This window comes from Bos javanicus, chromosome 23 (genome assembly GCF_032452875.1).
Source record: "Bos javanicus breed banteng chromosome 23, ARS-OSU_banteng_1.0, whole genome shotgun sequence".
NCBI classification, from domain to species: Eukaryota; Metazoa; Chordata; class Mammalia; order Artiodactyla; family Bovidae; genus Bos; species Bos javanicus.
In genome coordinates this window covers 9,010,076-9,031,785 of record NC_083890.1, presented here as the reverse complement: position 1 = coordinate 9,031,785, position 21,710 = coordinate 9,010,076, and the positions used below count along the sequence as shown (strand labels likewise).

At 43.1% G+C, this 21,710-nt stretch overlaps 1 protein-coding gene across 9 annotated transcripts in view; it reads right to left on the bottom strand.

The window, feature by feature from the left end:
- The window catches only part of ANKS1A (ankyrin repeat and sterile alpha motif domain containing 1A), a 170,419-nt gene that overhangs the window by 92,587 nt on the left and 56,122 nt on the right, over positions 1-21,710 (bottom strand). For 5 of the 9 annotated variants that reach the window (XM_061399027.1, XM_061399028.1, XM_061399030.1 and 2 more), the window contains exons 2-4: positions 6,756-6,836; positions 4,283-4,439; positions 2,098-2,160 (exon numbers count right to left, since the gene is read on the bottom strand). In XM_061399027.1, coding sequence (XP_061255011.1) covers positions 2,098-2,160; positions 4,283-4,439; positions 6,756-6,836 — 301 coding nt within the window. Of the gene's footprint in view, positions 1-2,097; positions 2,161-4,282; positions 4,440-6,755; positions 6,839-21,710 lie in introns of those variants that run through there. The other 4 variants (XM_061399029.1, XM_061399033.1, XM_061399034.1 and 1 more) reach the window with 2 other exon arrangements.

The following is a 21,710-nucleotide window of genomic DNA, read 5'->3' as shown; positions in this document are numbered from 1 at the left end:
TCCAAAAAGCAAAACTTTAATTTTCCACATAGCAACTAGTCTTTTTTCAGCCACACCCCACAGCACATGGGATCTTTGCTCCCCAACTAGGGACTGTCGCACACCCCTTGCATTGGAAAGGCAGAGTCTTAGCCACTGGATTGCTAGCAAAGTCCCCATGTGGCAACTATTTATACAGCATTATTATTGTATTACGTTGTACTGTTAGGTATTATAAGTAATCTAGAGAGGATTTACGGTGTACAGGACAGAAGTAGGTTACATGCAAACACTACACCATTTTATTATAAGAACTTGAGTACAGTATCCTCACGGGTCCTAGAACCAACATCCTCATGAATACTGAGGGAAGACTATTTACAAAGAGAGAAGTTCTTATTCCATTTAGACTAAGTTTCTTTTACGTGTGTAAAATCAAGGGATAGGAAAATCTGCTTTTAAGAACCAAAGTCTTCCCCTTTAATCAGAGCTTTATAAGCTAACTAACCAACCACCAAGTGGGAAACAATCACTTCAAGGTGCCTCCCCGCAAAACAAAACCTTGACCGGACCAATGGAGCAATGTTGCATTAAGTGCCCCCCAACTAGTAACAAAGAACAAATTCCAAAATGGCCTTTCAGAAATGCCACATGATGTCTACCTCTTAAAATCAGAATCTCAAATACTACTACTGATCAGATATTTTTACTTCATGTACATGATCTTATTTGAACTCCAATAATACAGCCAATTAGATGGTAAACCCCATTTTACAGAAGAAGAAACTAAAGCTCAGAGAAATAAAGTAACTTGTTCAAGTCAACACCAGTAAGTGGCACCACAGAATTCAAACTTGGATCTGACTTGAAAGACCTTGATCAATGAGGGTTTTCCACTATGCCACACTACTTCCAATAAAAAGAAGACAGAGTACCCTCCCCTCTGGAAGATTAGAAACAGAATTGAAAGAGTGGGCAAGAACAAAAGCTACCATGTTTTACCACCCCAGATCAAACTGCTTCTCCACCATTAGGGCCCAAGAGCTGAGGGCAATCTCCCATAGAGCCTGCTGAGGTCCAGCCCATAGGGAGCTCATTTGCTAAATCAGTGTCTCTTAGTGAAAACCATGAAATATCTGTCTTGCATTTGAAAACACACAGAAGGACCTCACGCATCCCTTCCCAGCAGCTGCTGAACTCAGAGCAAGTGAAAGGGAGCTGATATGAACAATGCAGTGACTCAACCAGACTCCAGATTGTTGCCAAAGTGAAAAACCTCATCTGAACAAAAACTTGAGTCAAAAACAGCAGGTGAGAGTGCAGAGAAGAGAGGCTAACATCATCACCCAACCCACAAGCTCTGCCTCCAGAGGCAGTAGAGGCCCGCGGCTGGATGTTCATCACTACACCAGCCCGTTATCTGTCCCAGCCTCAGGGAGGGAGACTCAAGGCCAGTGCCCTGCTTGGCCTTGCAACTTAATTTCCTACTTCTGAGCTGTTCTAAGAGCCAAGAGTGTCCAAGCAGAGAGAGAAGCTATGGCTAGGGAGAAGAGACTTAGGCTTTAAATAAAGATTCAGGCGCAAACTCAAAGAAAGAGAGGGAAACCACACCAGCAGCTTTTACGGGTAAAACAGTCACCCATGCCCCTCGGCCACATCTTCACCACGAGCTACAGAAAACCAGGTTCCATCTCAAAAGAAATATAAAAAGCAAACTTAAAAAAATTAATCTAGAAAGTACAATTAAATCATTTTCTGACATCTTTTAATTGCATTTTTCTTTTTTGAATTTAAATGATTTTAGAAATCATGGTAGTAAATTATGGCTATACATGGTCCCTTCTCTTTCCCCATTTCTGCCACTTTGAAGCTTTTCAGACATTCCAGAAAAAACACCCAACCTTTCCAGAACTGGTATGGGTTTTCAAAACAAACCAAAACCCACTGAAGCTGTGTTTTCCCATTACCAGGCAAGCCAGAAGCAGATGGACAGAAGCAGACAAACGTCAGGATGATGAAGAAGAGTCTGAGCGGACAAGAGTGGAAGCTAGAGAGGACAGAACAGAAAGTGCAGCTTGGAGAAATGATGCAGAAAAATCCTGGCAGCAAAGTACACACCTTGGCATTGATATAAGGGTCAAAGGGGCCGTACTTTTTGAGTTCTTTGATCTCAAGAGCATTCTATAAAAAGGAGAGGAAAAGAAAATGTGATGATAAAATGGATGAAATATATCAATGCAATGCACAGCCCTGAGGGGCCCCAACACTACACCAACTCGGATCTGTCCTCTGGGCGCCTCAAAAGGAAGTTAACGGAAGAACACAACCTTCAGGTCATCTGTCATCACCCCTCTTGACCAAGCTTCCAACTGGAGCAACATTAATGGTTTTTAATAAACCAGTGAAGTACTTGTAACCACTGCCTAGGTACATTAGTTTCTTCCAGCTCTTGCAGAGGTTGTGCCCAGCCCCTGCCCCACCCACCTGCCTGCCAGATATGCAAAGCACGGGGCCGGGGTGCCACCTATCAACAGACACTCCAGGCGGGAGGTGGCTGTGAGCAGGACAAGCTAGCACACTCCAGAGGCTCAAAAACCCAAGCAGCTGTGCTCCAAGGCAAAAGTGAGCAGAGACAGGATTAGGAATGGTGGCTGAAAATTTCTTCATTTAAGAGGACTTTAGTGTGTGATTTTTCAACTTTGAGGGATATTGGTTAATAGCAAACCTCTTTAAAATATTTCCCCCAGGTAAGAGCAATCACCACCATGTTAGCTAGGAGGAGTAAAACTGCATTTAGGTAAGAGGCAGGCTTAAAGAGATGATTTTCCTTCCTAATGTTATAAAGCAAACATCCTCATCCACAATCTGGAATGTCTGTTGCTCACCTATCCAGAAAATACAGCCTGCAGGGGGAAGGGAAGCTGATGAACAGCTACACACACTCTCTTCCTCCAAATGGAGAGGGCTGGGAGCACCACAGCAGTCTTCTCGAACCTCTCGGTGACTCCAGAGCCCGCTCTGCTCTGAACAGCTCACTGAGAATGCACATGGTCCTGCTGCCGGAGGGACTTCAAGAATGGTTTCCTGGTTTTTTTGAGGAATAAGCCTGATCTAATCCCAGAGGCCACTGAACAACCTCCTCTCATCAACGTCATTAGGAAAAGAATCCTAAATTTATTGAGAATGGGCAGGATCTCTCTCATTCAAGCACCTACTTCAGCTCAGAGCAGAGAGAGAAAGAGGAGAATGGCTCGTCATAGAGAGAGGGCCCATCTCCTCGCAAATCGACACCATCTCAGACCCAAACTGTAGGGAGTTACACTTCATGAAAGGCTGGTCTAGAACTTCATAATTCAAATATAACTTTCCCAAAGGACTACATATAAAGAAGAGGAGGTACAGTCTAAGGGCACCTGAATCCATGGCCAGTGTATGGGGTTTCTGCTCAAAAGCTGCCTTTTTTATTTTTTAAGAATACTCTGCTTTGTCAAAGAATGTGTTTTTTTTGTTGTTTTTTTTTTACTTAAAAACCCCCATGTATTTGGAAATTAAATGTCCACTTTTAAATGATGGGTTTATCTAAGATGCCATAACAAGGAAAATTAGAAAATATTTTTAACAGAATAAGAATGAAAAGAAAATCTACCAGCATTTGTTGCCGGCAGCCGAAGCTACTTCATGTAACGAAATACACTATGGACTCTTGAATAAGGTATGAAGACAAATAATGGACACTAGCATAAAACTTTGTGAAAATGAACAAAATCTGTACTTTGGTTAATAATACTGCATCACGTGTTAATTTAAGAATGGTCAGTCTTAAGTGAACATTAGAGGACATCACTGAAATGATCTTCATTCCGCTGTGTCACCTCTGGCCTCCACTTAAATGTCTTCGTTTTTCAGCTAACAGCATGCATGCCTCCACTTCTGAGAGTTCTGATACACACAAAACAACATGGTCTCCACAGTCCTGACACGCGCTGGAGTGTTTTGTTTAGCAGCTCAAGCTGCACTGCCATGCTGATGGCAGGAACCCAGTTTAAAATGAGCCCTGGGCAAGTGTGCAGGATGTGCATTATTTCCAGCCTTGTGCTGTTACAGTACTATTCCAAATCTGCATAGGAAATACACCCTTCATGGTACAAGGTCTCTCTGATTCACTAAAAAGAGTGGCATTGGGAAGAGGGGAATTACTCTTAGGCCAGGGAAGAGCTGGTTCCCTTAGATCTGAGCTGTGGGCCTGAGGTGGCTGCCAAGGTCTGGCTGGAGCTGTGTGGAGAAAGCGTCCCTTCCTTCCAACCTGTTCATTGACTTTGGTGTGTGAGGGCCCTTGATGGATGAGCAATCGCACTATCTGGGCGTCTCCTTTCCAGGCTGCCAAGTGCAGCGGATAACAGCCTTTAGAGTCAGCCACGTTGGTCAGCGCGTCGTTCCTCAGAAGAACCTCGACCACATCCCTAAAAGGCAAAAATCGACTGTGAGTTGCAGAACCCACAAGTCTTTCCTATCAGCAGCTCTGCATGTCTGTGTAGCAGGAAGCCCATTCACAGAGAGGAGCTCACCTGGCTCCCATCTCTACCTGAGCTTATCACCTGATTCTTCCTTTTAATTCCCTGACTACTTGAACAGCTGTTGACAAGCGGCTGAGTCATCTTGAACCACACCCCAACTGTCTCTTCACCTCCTGGTTTAGCTATTTTCTAGATAATCCATTTATTTTCCATTATCTTGAAAAAGTCTGGTTTCCTTGTTTGTGATGTTGAAACAGCATTCAGGGACAGAACTTACATAAAAGTAGTACACAAAACAAATATCATGATTCACCACATTATTCAAAGCATTTGGTGAAGTGGGAGCTGGAAATAAGACGGGCAGAGCGACTCAGAGTGGTTGCAAACGTAAACAGACACTTCTGCAAGCAGAAGACACGCATGGCGTCACTTGGTACATCCAGGAAGGAGGACTTGGCTTCCTTCTTGGTGACACCACTAATTAAGCAGATAAAAATGTATAATTATCCCCATGCACATGAGGTCCAAGAAAATCCCCACTGTAAATAAACACAGAATATGGAGGTGAACTTGGCTAACAAGCTACAGTCATTTAAGTCCAAGATCCACTTTAACTCTGGCTACCCCACTATTTGGCTTCCCTGGTGGCTCAGACGGTAAAGCGTCTGTCTACAATGCGAGAGACCCGGGTTCGATTCCTGGGTCGGGAAGGTCCCCTTGAGAAGGAAATGGCAATCCACTCCAGCACTCTTGCCTGGAAAATCCCATGGATGGAGGAGCCTGATAGGCTACAGTCCATGGGGTCCCAAAGAGTTGGACACGAGTGAGCGACTTCACTTTCACTTTCACCCCACTATTTAAGGGGGAGGAAGTCTCTACAGATTATCTGTTAGCTTTGTTTAAGATGGTTACAGAAAAGACCGCACTACAGAAAATAATCACATTCAACATATCTTAGGGCCTTCCCTGATAGCTCAGCTGATAAAGAATCCACCTGCAATGCAGGAGACCCCGGTTTGATTCCTGGGTTGGGAAGATCCCCTGGAGAAGGGCATGGCTACCCACTCCAGTATTCTGACCTGGAGAATTTCATATACTGTATAGTCCATGGGGTCGCAAAGAGTTGGTCAGAACTGAGCGACTTTTACTTCACTTTAGAAAAGCATACTGGAGTCATTTTGTTGTTGTCATTGTTTAGTCACTAAGTAATGTCTGACTCTTTTGTGACTCTATGGACTGTAGCCACTGAGGCTTCTCTGTCCAGGGGATTTCCCAGGCAAGAATAGTGGAGTGGGTTGCCATTTCCTCCTCTAGGGGATGTTTCCGATTCCGGGATCGAATCCAAGTCTCCTGCATTGGCAGGAGGAATCTTTACTCCTGAGCCACCAGGGAAGCCCAGTGGACACTTAGGCTGGGCCAAGTACTGCCAAAGTGATAGAGAATACCACAAGGTGGCAAGGCTCGGCTCCCTGCTCAGAAAAGTCTAAACGGTCCCAATAAACTGTTTTTTCTAAAAACTAAACTGCTACAGCTTATCTTCTCTCATATTAGGCCTCAAACTCTCGCCGGCGCCCTCTCTTTTGCTACACTCCGGTTTTCGGTTTCCATCTTCCAGCAAATCTACCCACTGCGCCTGCACTCCCCCGTGGGGCCTGCCCCTGCCCTGGGCCTGCCCGGTCCCCTTCACTGAAGGGCAGGGCCTGCCTCAGGCCGCCAGAGCACACCTCCAGAAAAGCTTCCACACAAATCCCACATAACAAATCCGAAGAACTTCTCTGTACTTAAGAGAATTAAATAGGCCATATTATTGGTGTATTTTCCCCTCAAGAATGGTTCTTGTTGTGTACAAGGCTACTTTTATGAGGAAAGAGTGTCAAGCAGAAAGATAAACAGAAAGATTCTCCCGACCACTCGATTTCTTTTCAGCTTATAAAGAGGCTGGTCACCTGGTAGATTATCCAGCCGCATTACGATCTAGCATCCCCGAATGTGAGCGTCATATTCAGATCACTGTGTGGCGCTGATCCATTTCAGAGGGGAAAAGAAGCTTTTAACGTTATTTTGGAGCAAGGGTTAGGAAACGAGGTTTAAAGTATACACTAAACAGAGACTCAAGAATTCTGGACAGACTAAATTTAGTTTTCCTCTGTTTTTCAGCATCCCTGCTTAGTACATCTTTAAAGGAAGGAAAAAAAGAAAAAAAGACAACCTGAGGCCTGAGTTTTGAAGAGTGGGGCAGGAACATAGCACATTAATACTTACTTATGGCCATTCAAAGCAGCATGGTGCAGAGGTGTGTACCCAGTGCTGTCAACACAGTTCACATTTGGCCCTCTCCAAATGCTACAAGGAAAAAGAAAGACTGAAGTCACAAACCAAATCTTTGGGAAAAATCCAGTGTGGTGTTTAACCCAACAGGTCACTTCCATATGACTCCTGATACAGGACGGCAGCCATGCCCACAGAAACACACAGCGTATGCCCCACTGCAGAAACACACGGCGTGTTCCCCACTGCAGGAGCACGCGGCGTGTGCCCCGCTGCAGAAGCACACGGCGCGTGCCCCACTGCAGGAGCACGTGGCGCATGCCCCGCTGCAGAAACACACGGCATGTGTCCCGCTGCAGGAGCACGTGGCATGTGCCCCACTGCAGGAGCACACGGCACTGAGGGCACACCAGCAGCTTCCTGTAAGGGGTCAAGTGCCAGGACAGCACTGTCATCATTCCAGAGCTTGTTTTCCTGTGTCTTTCTCCTCACTGGTAACTTCTTTATTCACTCAGTCTGGGACTTGTGCCTCTGAAAACTGTCAGGCTTGTAAGAAATGCTCTTTGAAAGGTCATCAAAAATAACACTGAATGAAACCACTTGTCAGTTATAGGTATGGGCACTCCCCTCTAAGGCTGGTGACTGAAGGCTGGAGAGACCTCAGCATAGACCAGACAGATTATCAGGATCATTCGACCACAAGGACCAAAATCAAAGGACCCATGTTCATAAAAGCACCCAGATACATGTGTTAAGATGCAAGGGACAATTTTGCCTTTCCTTTGTGAATATGTCTTATTGGTAATAAAAAGAATAACAACAGAATCTACAATGAGCACCTTGCTACTACTGCTAAGTCGCTTCAGTCGTGTCTGACTCTGTGCGACCCCATAGACGGCAGCCCACCAGGCTCCCCCGACCCTGAGATTCTCCAGGCAAGAACACTGGAGTGGGTTGCCAATTCCTTTTCCAATGCATGAAAGTGAAAAGTGAAAGTGACGTCGCTCAGTTGTGTCTGACTCTTGGCGACCCCCATGGACTGCAGCCTACCAGGCTCCTCCGTCCATGGGATTTTCCAGGCAAGAGTACTGGAATGAGCACCTTATTTGAATCAAAAATACCACACTAAGAAGGTTGAAATGTCACCTCATTTAATCCCTGAAGTCTTAATTATGACCCCTGTTTCATACCTTGCTACACTGGCCAGAACTTCTAACATTAAGTAGCAGAGGGCAGCCTTGTTTTGTCCTTGCTTTTGATGAGAACGCCTCTAATGCTGTTGACAGTTGACCTGAGGTAGACACTCCATAACATGTAAAGGAAGTATCTTATTTTTTTTCTTCCTTTTAAAAATGTATTAGAAATACTGTTTAAATGCTTTTACCTCTATGGATAAAATCATAGTTTTTCACAATGAACCAACTAAAATGTTATCAATAGCTTCCTTAATACTGAGTCATTCTTTCATTCCTGAAATAAACCTTATTTGCCACTTATCCATTAGGGTCATGTCAATGAATTTTACTTGAGAGCATTTTACTCAGGATTAGGATTTTCACATCTGCATTCCTAAGTGAGGCTGGTCTAAAGTTTTTGATTTTTGTGCTCTCATTATTGGGTATATCAGTGTTAGATTTAAGTCACAGATCACCTGGGCAGCTATCTACCTATTTCTATATCCAGGAATCACTGACATAGAGCACTAAAATGATAAAGAATCACCAGTAAAACCATCTGGGCACAGAGACTTGACACGCAGATGTTGGAAGCAGCATTATTTATAACAATAAAATATTAGAAACAGTCCAAAAGTCCATCAATAGAGAAATAATAATTAAGGTGTAGACATATAGAATTAAGTACCATTTATACTGCTATCTAGTAAGAACAGAGAATACAATATAATGCTAAGGAGAAAAGAAGAAACAACACTGTAAATACTATAGAGGAAAAATATATATGAGAGATTTATCAGGATAGTGGATTGGGTACACAAGCTCACTCCATCTCCTATCTAAAGTTGTGTGAAGTGAAACAATTTCTACCCTATACCACAGATAACCGATAGATTCAACCCAAGGGAAAAAAAAAAAATGTTATCAAGCAACTGGCAACACTGAGGGATTCCTAAAAGGCAGAAATCAGAAAGCCTAGATCTACAGAAACGCAATGTAGAAGAATGCAAACTAAAATAATCACATACTTCTTTTTGCCTATCAGCCTGACAAAAATAATGACATTATAAAACGCTTGTGAAGATCAGGGAAACAAAGTCTTAAATTCAACTGGTATGAGTTTAAACTGGTGAATTCCTCCAGGAATACAATTTGGCAGCATCCACCAAAACCAAAAATAGGCATTCACTCTGGGCCCGCATCTCCACTTCCAGGCAGCTATCCAACAGAAACACTCGTACACGTGCACAGACACACACCCTTGTACAGGATGCTTCACTGCAGAGTAAGAACTACACACTTAATGACCACCTATGGATGGGCAGTTAAACACCAGGTACACCCACAAAATAAATTATTACTTAACAGTTAACAACAACAAAGGAAAGACAAGAAAACAAGTTGGACTATGTGTCCTGACAAGGAAAGATTTTGTAAGATGCACTGTGTTACTGTGAAGTGGAAAAAAAAGTCACTGTATAATATATAAAAGAGGAGGCCTCATTTTACACAGACACAGACACACACGCACACACACCCCGGATGGCAATGCAGAGAGTGCTCACCAAGTCACTGTATAATATATAAAAGACGAGGCCTCATTTTACACAGACACAGACACACACCCACCCACCCACCCACGGATGGCAATGCAGAGAGTGCTCACCAAATCATTGTATAATATATAAAAGACAAGGCCTCATTTTACACAGACACAGACACACACGCACACACACCCACGGATGGCAATGCAGAGAGTGCTCACCAAGTCACTGTATAATATATAAAAGACGAGGCCTCATTTTACACAGACACAGACACACACCCACCCACCCACCCACGGATGGCAATGCAGAGAGTGCTCGCCAAGTCATTGCATAATATATAAAAGACAAGGCCTCATTTTACACAGACACAGACACACACCCACCCACCCACCCACGGATGGCAATGCAGAGAGTGCTCACCAAATCATTGTATAATATATAAAAGACAAGGCCTCATTTTACACAGACAGAGAGAGAGACACACACACACACACCCACAGACGGCAATGCAGAGAGCGCTCATCAAGTCATTGTATAATATATAAAAGACGAGGCCTCATTTTACACAGACAGAGAGAGACACACACACACACACACCCACAGATGGCAATGCAGAGAGTGCTCACCAAGTCATTGTATAATATATAAAAGACGAGGCCTCATTTTACACAGACAGAGAGAGACACGCACACACACCCCCCCACGGATGGCAATGCAGAGAGCGCTCGCCAAGTCATTGTATAATATATAAAAGACGAGGCCTCGTTTTACACAGACAGAGAGAGAGACACACACACACACCCGCGCCCCCCCCACGGATGGCAATGCAGAGAGCGCTCGCCGAGCACGGCTGTCTGCCTCTGGGAGAGGAGGCAGGGTGGGGAGGCACTGTAGCGTGTGAGGAGGACTTCCAGGTTCTTCCCTACATTCTGCCACACTATTCAGAACACAGTGATGAGAAGGCATTCACGTAGTGGTGTTTTTATAATATTTTTAAATGATGGGAAGGAAGCCACGTACAGAGAAAAGAAGAGCAGAAAATCAAAATAGTAACAATAAATGGTTGTATATGTAAATGAGTCACTTTTATAAGTATATAGGTATTTGGCTTAAAAGCTCAAGATAAATTTTAAGTGAAAAGAGAGGACATGTGTACTCTGATAGCTAAGTTATTTGTTCATTGTCAGTTAAGGAAACTCGTGACAAGGTCAGGAACTTGAGGGACTTCCTGGGGTCCTCATCCTCCATTAAGCTTGGATTCCTGTAGCATCTTTCAAACAGAGCTAAAAGCAATTATCTATGTCACATTTACAACTCATTTCCTAAACCAAAAATTATAAACCGATGCCTGACAATGAATAGAATGTTGGAAAGTGAAACAGATCTAGAAAATTTAGGAGGTAGACTTTTCATATTTAGAGTCAATTTGCCCCACAAAACAAAACATCATCATTTTTCTATTACAAAATAGGTGACACTGAAATCCAGAAACAAATTATTTGCCCCAAATTATAAGCCAAATCAGTGGCTGATCCAAAACTCTCCTTTAAGGCATTCTTGGTCTTTGGCCAACAGGGACTTGTGATCTAAGCGGACGGCAAGATGAAGTGAAGATGTAGTCACACAACGCTGCACACAATAGCAAGGCGACTGGAATAAATAAGAGGAGCTGGGAAAGAGGAAATCCTCACACAGGTTAGAGCAGCTGGGACATCAGATCTGTTGGCTCCTAGTATCAGATTAGCAAGCTGCTACCTTTTCAACTTTCTCAATTCAGGTCCCAAAGTAACCTTAACACTAATGTTTAGGGACCTCCCTGGTGGTCCAATGGTTAAGAATCCGCCTTCCAACACAGGGGATTGGGTTCAATCCCTGGTCAGGGAACTAAGATTCCACATGCCACGGAGGCAACTAAGCCCATGCACCGTCCACACCCTGAAACAAAGACCCAGTGCAGCCAAAAAAACCCGAAAAACAAAACAAAAACCCCTGACACTTAAATGGCCCTTGCTTTTAATGACAAGGCAGAACTGAGCAATTCCTCTGTCATTTTCTAACTTTTCCCTCCACGTCTCTGGTTTAGAGGTGGTTAAGTCTGGATAGCCCATTCCAGCAGTAAAACTATCTCAAAACAATGAGAAAAGACAAGGCAGAGAGATAAGGAATTTCCTGCAAGAAGCTGCAGCTTTCCCAACTTGGTAAGACCTTTACCCCTCCTTTTTCTCTAAGCATTTCCTCTAAATGCCTATCTAGAAATTTGAAGGAATGGGGAATACATTAAATAAAACCTAAATGAAAATGGAGAACTGTCAGCTCTCTGTTTGGAGTCTTAGCTTCAGACAGGATGGTAGTAACATCCCCCTCCACCCAAGTTTCTTCCTTTTTGGAAGCCCAAGAAAAGAGCTATTTACAATCTAGGTCTTCCTCTCTACCGCAGCTGTTCTATGAGGTTTTTCTAAAGCAGTACCAAAGGGCCACTCACTAACAGACAAGAGCAGGACACAGTGCACTATGAGAACCAAGGGAAAAACAAGAACAAAACCTAAAAACGGTGCAGGAGAGTCCTAAACACCCAGTGCACTCTCACCACAGCATTCATCAGACTTGACCTTAAACCACAGGGAAAACCCTTTATGCTGTGCTTCCATGCTACATATTTTAAGCCCTTTAAGGGAATCCTTCATGTTTCTGAGAGCACAGCAGTGTACAAGAACTGCCCAAGGGCCACCAGTTTGCAACTTCTAACATTTGGTTTTTCCTAACCTGCGACCGTTACGGCAGAAAGTGAAGAGAACTAAAAAGCCTCTTGATGAAAGTGAAAGTGGAGAGTGAAAAAGTTGGCTTAAAGCTCAACATTCAGAAAACAAAGATCATGGCATCTGGTCCCATCACTTCATGGGAAATAGATGGGGAAACAGTGGAAACAGTGTCAGACTTTATTTTTTGGGCTCCAAAATCACTGCAGATGGTGACTGCAGCCATGAAATTAAGACGCTTACTCCTTGGAAGAAAAGTTATGACCAACCTAGATAGCATATTCAAAAGCAGAGACATTACTTTGCCAACAAAGGTTCGTCTAGTCAAGGCTATGGTTTTTCCAGTAGTCATGTATGGATGTGAGAGTTGGACTGTGAAGAAAGCTGAGAGCCGAAGAATTGATGCTTTTGAACTGTGGTGTCGGAGAAGACTCTTGAGAGTCCCTTGGACTGCAAGGAGATCCAACCAGTCCATTCTGAAGGAGATCAGCCCTGGGATTTCTTTGGAAGGAATGATGCTAAAGCTGAAACTCCAGTACTTTGGCCACCTCATGCGAAGAGTTGACTCACTGGAAAAGACTCTGATGCTGGGAGGGATTGGGGGCAGGAGGAGAAGGGGACGACAGAGGATGAGATGGCTAGATGGCTTCACTGACTCGATGGACGTGAATCTGAGTGAACTCCGGGAGTTGGTGATGGACAGGGAGGCCTGGCGTGCTGCGATTCATGGGGTCGCAAAGAGTCGGACACGACTGAGCGACTGAACTGAACGGAACCTGCGACCCCAGTGTGACATGATCTCCATGAAACATGACAAACCTGCTACCTCATATCCATTAGAAATGGCCACAATCTCTTGATGGGACATGTAAAAATACTGCATTTGAGATGTTTTTACATAAAACAGAGATAGAAAAACTGTAAGTTGAAACCAAAGTGGCCAGACCACCTTCACCTGTGACTGCTCTGTGGGATCAGGATCAAATGGTGCCCCGTTCAGTGGCTCTTAGCTGGCAGCAAGCCTGCTTCATGTGGTCCAGTCACCTAACTGCTTACTTTACAGAGACAAGTAATGGTATCTCAACGGGCAGGCAGGGTCCAATCCAGTTCAACTGCATATATGTTCAGGCCCCATCTGGCACAGGCCAGAGTGCTACATAGTCTCCACCCTAGAGGAGAGTGAGGAAGTCACACAAGTAAACAAATGACAACACAGTGCGTGACATTCTGGAAAGTATGCAAAGTGTAGCTGATGGGGAAATGGGAATAAGGGAGGCCCTGCAGAAAAGGAAGACATTTGAGCTGAGCCTTTAAAGCTTAGACAATCAGCCAGGCAGAAGCAGCAAAGAGGAAACAGCCATCAGGTACTCTATTCAATGCTCTGTGGTGATCTAAATGGAAAGGAAGTCCAAAAGAGGGGACACACACACACACACACACACCTGATTCACTTTGCTGTACAGTAGAAACTAACACAGAATTTTAAAGCAACTATAGTAAAAAAAAAAAAAAAGAGGAAACTCAAATTCAAGGTCTCCTTAGTAGTCCCAGCAAACTGGGGCAAATGCAATTACCAATTATTTTGAGTGGCTGGAGCATGATAGTGAATGCGTGGATGGACAGGTAGGCAGAGCCAAGCCATGAAGGCTCCTATGTGCCACTGCAAAGTTTCAAGCAGGGAATGATTAGATGTGTATTTTAGAAAAATCTTTCTGTTGACAGCTGGGAAGTAACCTAGATGGGAACCTAATAAATCTGTTATTTACCATACTGTTGTGATGGTCTGAAATACATCTCAATTGGGGAAAAATCATTATGCTAAGCATTTACAGAAATGATGGAGACCAGACTAACTTCCAAGTTAGTGATTTGGGCATGAAGTGAGGACCTGAACAAAGGGCGTGGCAGGGCAGATGGAGAAAAAAGAAGATTCAGTAGAAAAGACAGGATCTGGTGACTAAATGGGGAGAGGGGTGGCTAATGAGACAGTAAATTAAGGAGGAAAAGTAGTGTTGATTTGCTTTGTGACTGTGACAGTGTGTGCTGGGGGGCAGGCACAGGGAGTTTTGTTTTGGGTTTAGTTGAGGCTGAAATGAATTTGACTCCCACGTGTAGATGTCTAGTCAGTCAGTAGGTAGACATGATGGTCTAGGCTACCCACTCCACTATTCTTGGGCTTACCTAGTGGCTCAGATGAAAAGAATCTGTGCGCAGTGTGGGAGACCTGGGTTCGATCCCTGGGTTGGGAAGATCCTCTGCAGGAGGGCACAGCAACCTACTCCAGTGTTCTTGCCTGGAGAATCCCCATGGACAGAGCAGCCTGGTGGGCTACAGTTCATGGGATCGCAAAGAGCCAGACACGACGGAGAGACCAGGCACAGCACAGCACATGATGGTGTGAAATGCTGTGGTTACATGACTAGTTTAAATGACAACACTCAAATGCTGACATGCCCTTGTTCAACCCTTACAACCACATTATGGTGTAGCAAAGTATCAGCACATTATTTCCATCTTATAGGTAAGAAAACTGAAATCCAAATGCCTTACTGATTGTCATACAGCTAATTAATGTGGAATGGAAAGAAAATCCCATGTCTGACTTCTAATGCGTGTTCCTTCCAGTTTATTCAGGCTCTCGACCTTGACTGTTGAGACAAAACAACTTGGACCATGATGCGTCTCCTCCTGCATTAGTTCTCAGGAAGTCAGACTCTGAGCACAAAGGCAGGACAGGGCCTGCTCCATCACCGGTTCTTTGAAGAGGAAGCAATGGCAATGAATTTGAGGGGGGAAGAGAGGCTCTCGGCAGCTCTCCATCAGGTCCTCATTAAATCATGGTCTAAACAGGAGTTTGTCTCATCAGCCTTTTTCTGCCAAAGGCGTTCGCTGTTTCCCTCTTTTGGTCATCCTTACAGAGGCAAACTTATCTCTAAACCTCAGAAAGGACTGGTAGTTTTCCAACACAAGGAAACACTGTCCAAAGTCCATCTAATTTTACAAAAACTTCATCTCACTCAAATGAATTTGACACATCCTTACTAAAATGCTTTTCACATACTGAACTGTTGAAAGGAGAGAGAAAAGGGAAGCCACTTTCATTGTAAGAGAAGCCGGTGATCTCTGGAGAAAGACAAAACTCGCAGACATGAAACAATCATACAAAAAAACCCAAAACAATTTTAGTTAACTGGGAAACACTGAATGTGTATTTTTATTTCTGCTCAATCCTCATTAAAATGAGGGTAAAAACAAAAAGAATAGGAGAAAAATAACAGTGAACATAAAATGGCGGTGTTTTTAGACGATGAAAAGTAGAGAAATTAGCAAAGCTGAAAGAAAGAATCCCTGCAGCCAGAGAAGAAGAGGCCAACTGATCAGGGAAGGCTCAGGGATTAGAGGCCCCTGGTGGCACAGGAGCCCAGGCATGAGGAGGAGCTGGAAACGAGGACCCAATACAAATTCTATACAAGGCAGCGACAGGCCACCAAGTCCCCAGTCACATCCAGGGCAGCCAGAAGACTCTCATTCCTGCACCCAGGCAGGAGTGCTCGGATGCTCAGTCGTGTCCAACTCTTTGTGATGCATGGACTGTAGCCCACCAGGCTCCTCTGTCCATGGGATTCTCCAGGCAAGAACACTGGAGTGGGTTGCCGTGCCCTTCTCCAGGGGACCTTCCCAACCCAGGGATCAAACCCAAGTCTCCTTCATCGCAGGCAGATTCTTTACCATCTGAGCCACGAGGAAGCTTAAACAAAAATGACAACCAAGGATCCTGATACATCTGAGGAAAGCAAACACGAAAAGAGAGAATACAGAACAAAATAAAGTGACTCAAAGGAGCACAAATAAGAAACCAAATAAAACCTCAACTGAAGAAACCTATTATCACACAAGAACAGGATTAGAAAAAACTACATCAGTGTAAAGCTTTTGGAAATTAAACATATGATGGTAGAAATATAAATATAAACAAAGAGCTTGATGATAAAGCTGTGTAAACCTTGCAGAACGTGGAACCAAAAGAAGAGATGGGGAAATTCCAGAGAAAAGATAAGAAAATTAGAGAACCAAAAGTTCCAGAGAAAAGAAAGAGGAGAAAATTATCAAAGAAATAACTTAAGAAATTTTCCTAGAACTGAAGAATGTGAACTTCCAGTTTAAATAGTCCATCCTAAATCCAGTACAAAGAATAATTTTTAGAAAGACCCATTCCCCTCATGGCACAATGAAATTTCTAAACACATGGGATAAAGACAATATATTTTCCAGAGAGAAAAAATAGTTTGCATACAAAGGATTGAGTGCATCAAATTTTCAATTATTTCAAGATTTTCACAAAGTCTTACGGCTTTCATTTCTGGAAGCTATAAGACAAAAAAGCAGTACTTTCAAAATTCAAAAGTGAAATGATTTCCAACCTAGAATTCTATAGCAGACCAAAAATCAGTCAAGTATAAAAAGAGAATAAAGATATTTTTAGACATGCAGAGTCTTAAATTTTACCTCCCACACACCCTTTTATCAGGAAGTGACTGGAGGATGTGCTCTACCAAATAAATGAGCAAGTCAAAAAAGAGGAAGACGGGCATCCAGGAAACCGAACAACAACAAAAAAAAGGCAAAGGGAATAAAGCACGGAGTGGAGTGAGCCTCGAGAACACCCAGCCGCCCTGGCGGACGCGGGGCTTTGGGGATGCAGGAGAACACGAAACTGACGAGATCAACTGACGTGTCTGCCTGGGACTTGGAAAAGAGTATTCAGGGATTCAAAATCTACGGCTGTAGTTTAGGAGTTAAGAGTGAGCTGGGGAGGGAGGAGGAAGGAGGGTTCAGGATGGGGAACACATGTATACCTGTAGCAGATTCATTTTGATATATGGCAAAACCAATACAATATTGTAAAGTTAAATGAAATTAAATTAAAAAAAAAAAGATAAATAAATAAATAAACAAAGTTGTTGATATTTCTCCCGGCCAAAAAAAAAAAAAAGAGTGAGCTGGATAAGTATGGCTGAATGCCTTCGCTGTTCACCGGAAATCATGAAAACAGTGTTAAGCGGCTATACCCCAATATAAAAATAAGAAATTTTTAAAAAAATTCCCTCTCAGCCCTGCCTTGGCTGCATCCCACACAGTTTGATAGCATTTTCATTTAGTTCAGTTATTTTTTTAATTTCCCTGAGACTTCTTAACTCATGGATTATTTAGAAGTTTGTTGTTTAGATTCTAAGCATTTGGAGATTTTCCTGTTGTCTAATGTTACTGATTTCTAGTTTGATTCCACTGTGATCAGAAAACAGATACCAACTTTTGTCTTATGTAGCTTAGCATATGGTCTATCTTGGTATATGTTCTACAGGCAATTGAAAAAAATAATATGTATTCTGCCAGAGTTATATGGAATGTTTTATAAATGCCTACTAGATCTTACTAAAAAAAAAAACAAAAAACTGAGCTAGATATAGGAAACTCAGAAAACCACCAAGACAGGTAATACAAGAAAAAGGAGAAGGGGACACATACAGACTGAAAGTGAAGGGCTGGAAAAAGATTTTCCATGCAAATTGGGACCAAAAGAAAGCAGGAGTCACAATACTCGTATCAGATAAATTAGACTTTAAAACAAAGGCTGTGAAAAGAGACAAAGAAGGTCACTACATAATGATCAAAGGATCAATCCAAGAAGAAGATATAACAATTATAAATATATATCCACCCAACATGGGAGCACCGCAGTATGTAAGACAAATCCTAACAAGTATGAAAGGAGAAATTAACAATAACACAATAATAGTGGGAGACTTTAATACCCCACTCACACTTATGGATAGATCAACTAAACAGAAAATTAACAAGGAAAAAAAAAAAAAAACATGTATCTATAAAGTTCACTAAAGCAAAGCACAGTAAAATGAGGTATGGCAATAAAAGGCGTTAAACTTATCAAATAAAAAATAAATAAATAAAGTGCTGAAAAAAAATTAAATTGAAAAAAAAAAAAAAAAAGAGCCACTGAGAAGTGTTTACAAGATTATGTCCTCAGAGCTATGCCCTAACTCATTCTTCTTTGCCCAAAGCACCATCAACTGTGCTCTGTAAACAGTAGTCACTTAATAAATGCTGATTGACTTACTACAGTGGAAAAAAAAAAAAAAAGAGTTGGACAGGACTGAACGGCTGAGCATGCAGGCATGCAGGGCACTTTCGAGGAAAGATTATATTTTGAACAAAGGCATAAAAGGTTGCTCTCTTTGCAAACCCCTCTAAAAGAAGGGATTTCCTGAAAGTGAGATAAAGTTAGGGAATTGGATTTCTTCATCTATGTATAATGTGTCCCCATCTCCTATGCTCTGTTCCTCCTCTGACAGCATACTGAGGTTTGTCTGATCCCTTAACTGGGTTTAAAGGGATTTTTTTGTGTGTGTGTGAGGTATAAATCTTCAGAAAAGGTGAGAAAAAAGAGATTATGAGAAAATTTTGGAAACTGAAAAATAGATAGATAGGTGTCTAATGACTTAGTTGACCTAAGTAAGCAGATTAACAGGGGAAACCAAAAAAAAAAAAAAAAGAAAAAGGAGAGAGAGAGAGGATTGTAGTATACTAATTGGTTTGGCAGGTGAATAATACTAATAGCCGTAATAATATAAACATTAGATACTGATTAACTAAAAATTGTCGTATATCTGAAGGATGAAGGGGGAGGCAGCGGACCTAGCAAGTGAAAGAAAGCTAAACCCTGCTCTTCCTTAACAGAGACAGATAAAAATTCTAAAATTTTAAAATCAAGAAAGCAGCAAAAGCATAGTAATCAAAAATACAGAGGAAACACCTGAAATTCAGAGCCAAGAGCTGGAAGTGGCTGCTTTCCCAAAAAAGAACTCAAGCGGGCAGAAATGGCCCCCTGTTGAGGTTGGTACAGAAACGATTCTGACACCACACGCCAGGGTGAACAAGTCCTTGTCAGCGTGAAATGTGTATTTCTGGTCACCTTGGCTTTTGTGGCCATGGGTTTGGTGTTTCAAATGTGTGATGAAAGGCAGTGACTTTGAAGGGTTTATTCCCTTGCGAGAGACAAACACAGAGGAAAGGCAATGCCCCATTTTAAACTTACAGGTGATACAACTCACAAACATCACAAAAAGGATGTTCTTCTTGTTCCACAACGCCAGCAAGGAGCTCTCCCCTCTCCTGCCAAGGACAACAATCTCCTGTTTCTAGTGAGTTAACTGCGCACAAGCCACACCACACCACACACACACGGGCAAGTTTCCGGAGAGCAAGGGCTGTGAGAAACCTTATACATTCACTCCAGTAACTGCGAGGTTCAGTCACTGTACCCAGAAGGGGGAATGGGAATGGAGGCAGGAGGAAGCACAGAGTCTCTGCATGGCTGTGGACGTGAGCATCACTGTGGGAGCGTTCCGCTCTGACCACGAGGAAGTCATGAGGAATAATGCAAGTATAATCACTTTTTTACAAGCCATATTTCCCTTACCGTTTATGCAATTACTTTGGGGGCCCTTAATTTTTATTTGATTCAGTTTACTTTAGCCTGGCTTCTTAACACTTAAGCATTCCATTTCTGTTTCACAATTGCAAGAAAGGCACAGAAGTGCTGAACTGCATGAGAATGGTCTCCGGAGTTCAAAATCCTGATTCCTGCCACGCTGCATCCTCTATGACAGTAGAGACTGTGCCCCATTCCCAAGCAACAAGCACACAGGAAATATGCAAATATTTGTGGGGAGGGGGAAAGAAGGGGAAAGCTGCTGTGCTATTCTAGGTTCCTTATAATAAACAAGACCAAGCCACTGCCCTAAAGAGCCTCAAAGGCACAGAAACAAAAAATTGTAATGCAATGTTAAAGCGAAAGTGAAAGTCACTCAGTCGTCTCCAACTCTTTGCAACTCCATGGACTATACAGTCCATGGAATTCTCCAGGCCAGAATACTGAAGTGGGTAAGCCTTTCCCTTCTCCAGGGGATCTTCACAACCCAGGGATCAAATCCAGGTCTCCCGCATTGCAGGAAGATTCTTTACCAGCTGAGCCACGATGGAAGCCTAAGAATACTGGAGTGGGTAGCCTAGCCCTTCTCCAGCAGATCTTCCTGACCCAGGAATTGAACCAGGGTCTCCTGCATTGCAGGCGGATTCTTTACCAACTGAGCTATGACGGAAGCCCATAATGCAATGTAGTTCATGCTATAAAAGAACTGTGCAGATGCTAAGGGAACACAGGGACCACCAGGATGAATGGCATCAGTTCTCAAGAAAAAAGGATGAAAAGGCTTTGCAACCAGGGAGACAGGTACGTGATCACACTGCAGCCAAGGTGACCCCTTAAGGGCAAACGCTTCTCAGAAGGCCATGCCCTCACCTCCTTCCTCCACAAGCCCCTAGTCCATCCTGCCTCTTCAGCGCCTCTGCAGCACCGAGCAAAGCTCTCAGGAACTCCTCCTTTTTTCCCTCAGCCAGGCAGGATTCTTCATGAGCTACTTAGAGAGCTCCTTGTACTCTGCCTTGATGACAGTGAGCTCAGTTCAGAGCTCTATGCTTGTCTCTATCTGACTGCCTTTCTTACTAGACCCCAAGCAACTTCTGGGCAGATCAGAGTATGTTATGTTTACCACCGTATCTTCACTGCCAAGAAAGCCCCGCACCAGGCACATGGGGAGCTCCAGGCGTAAGAGAAATCTACACATAAAGGCAGGAGGGGCCCACCTCTTCCAAGACAGAGATGGTAAATTACTTTAGATCAAGGAAACTATTTCCAAGAACTCATATCCTCTACCTAGTTATTTCTTGAGTAAAAAATACTACACAAATACCTCTAAATATGTGCAGTTCATATTACTGTAAGGTAACATGCTACTCAGGAAGAAAAAGCAATGTTCCTTCTATTGTTTAGTGTGAGTATGGGGGGTGAGGGGAGGAGAATGTGTGCGTGTGTACACAGAAAAACTTTTAAGAACGGTTTGTTCCTTGGCTTGTCAAAGTCCACAGGCTGAACTGAGCTGGGTAGGAAGGCAAGATGCCTTTGTCCGTCACTTTTGGGAGCAAAGATTTCTCCAACTCAGGGAAGTCATAAATCCTGGCTTATATCTGTTGTCCCAGCATAATAATTAACAGCATCCTGGCCTGGACAATAAATTATATGGTCACTTTACTCCATTCAGATTTTGAGACCCTTCTCTTGAAATTTTGAGTATAAAAGGCCTGAAAGTAACAGGCAGTATTAAATGTTCACTATGAGCCAAGTATACTTTCAGTGAATTAAATAACTCACTATTTACTCCCTATCAGAACCATATAAACGAACCCGAGGAAACTGGCAGTATGGGGTGAGTCATTTACCCACTGCCCCAGACCTGGAAGGGGTGACACTGGGTTTACCCCTAAAATCGTAACGCTGTGCTATATACAACCTCTTGAAAACCACTCTCTTGGCTGTTTTTCTCATTCCTGAGT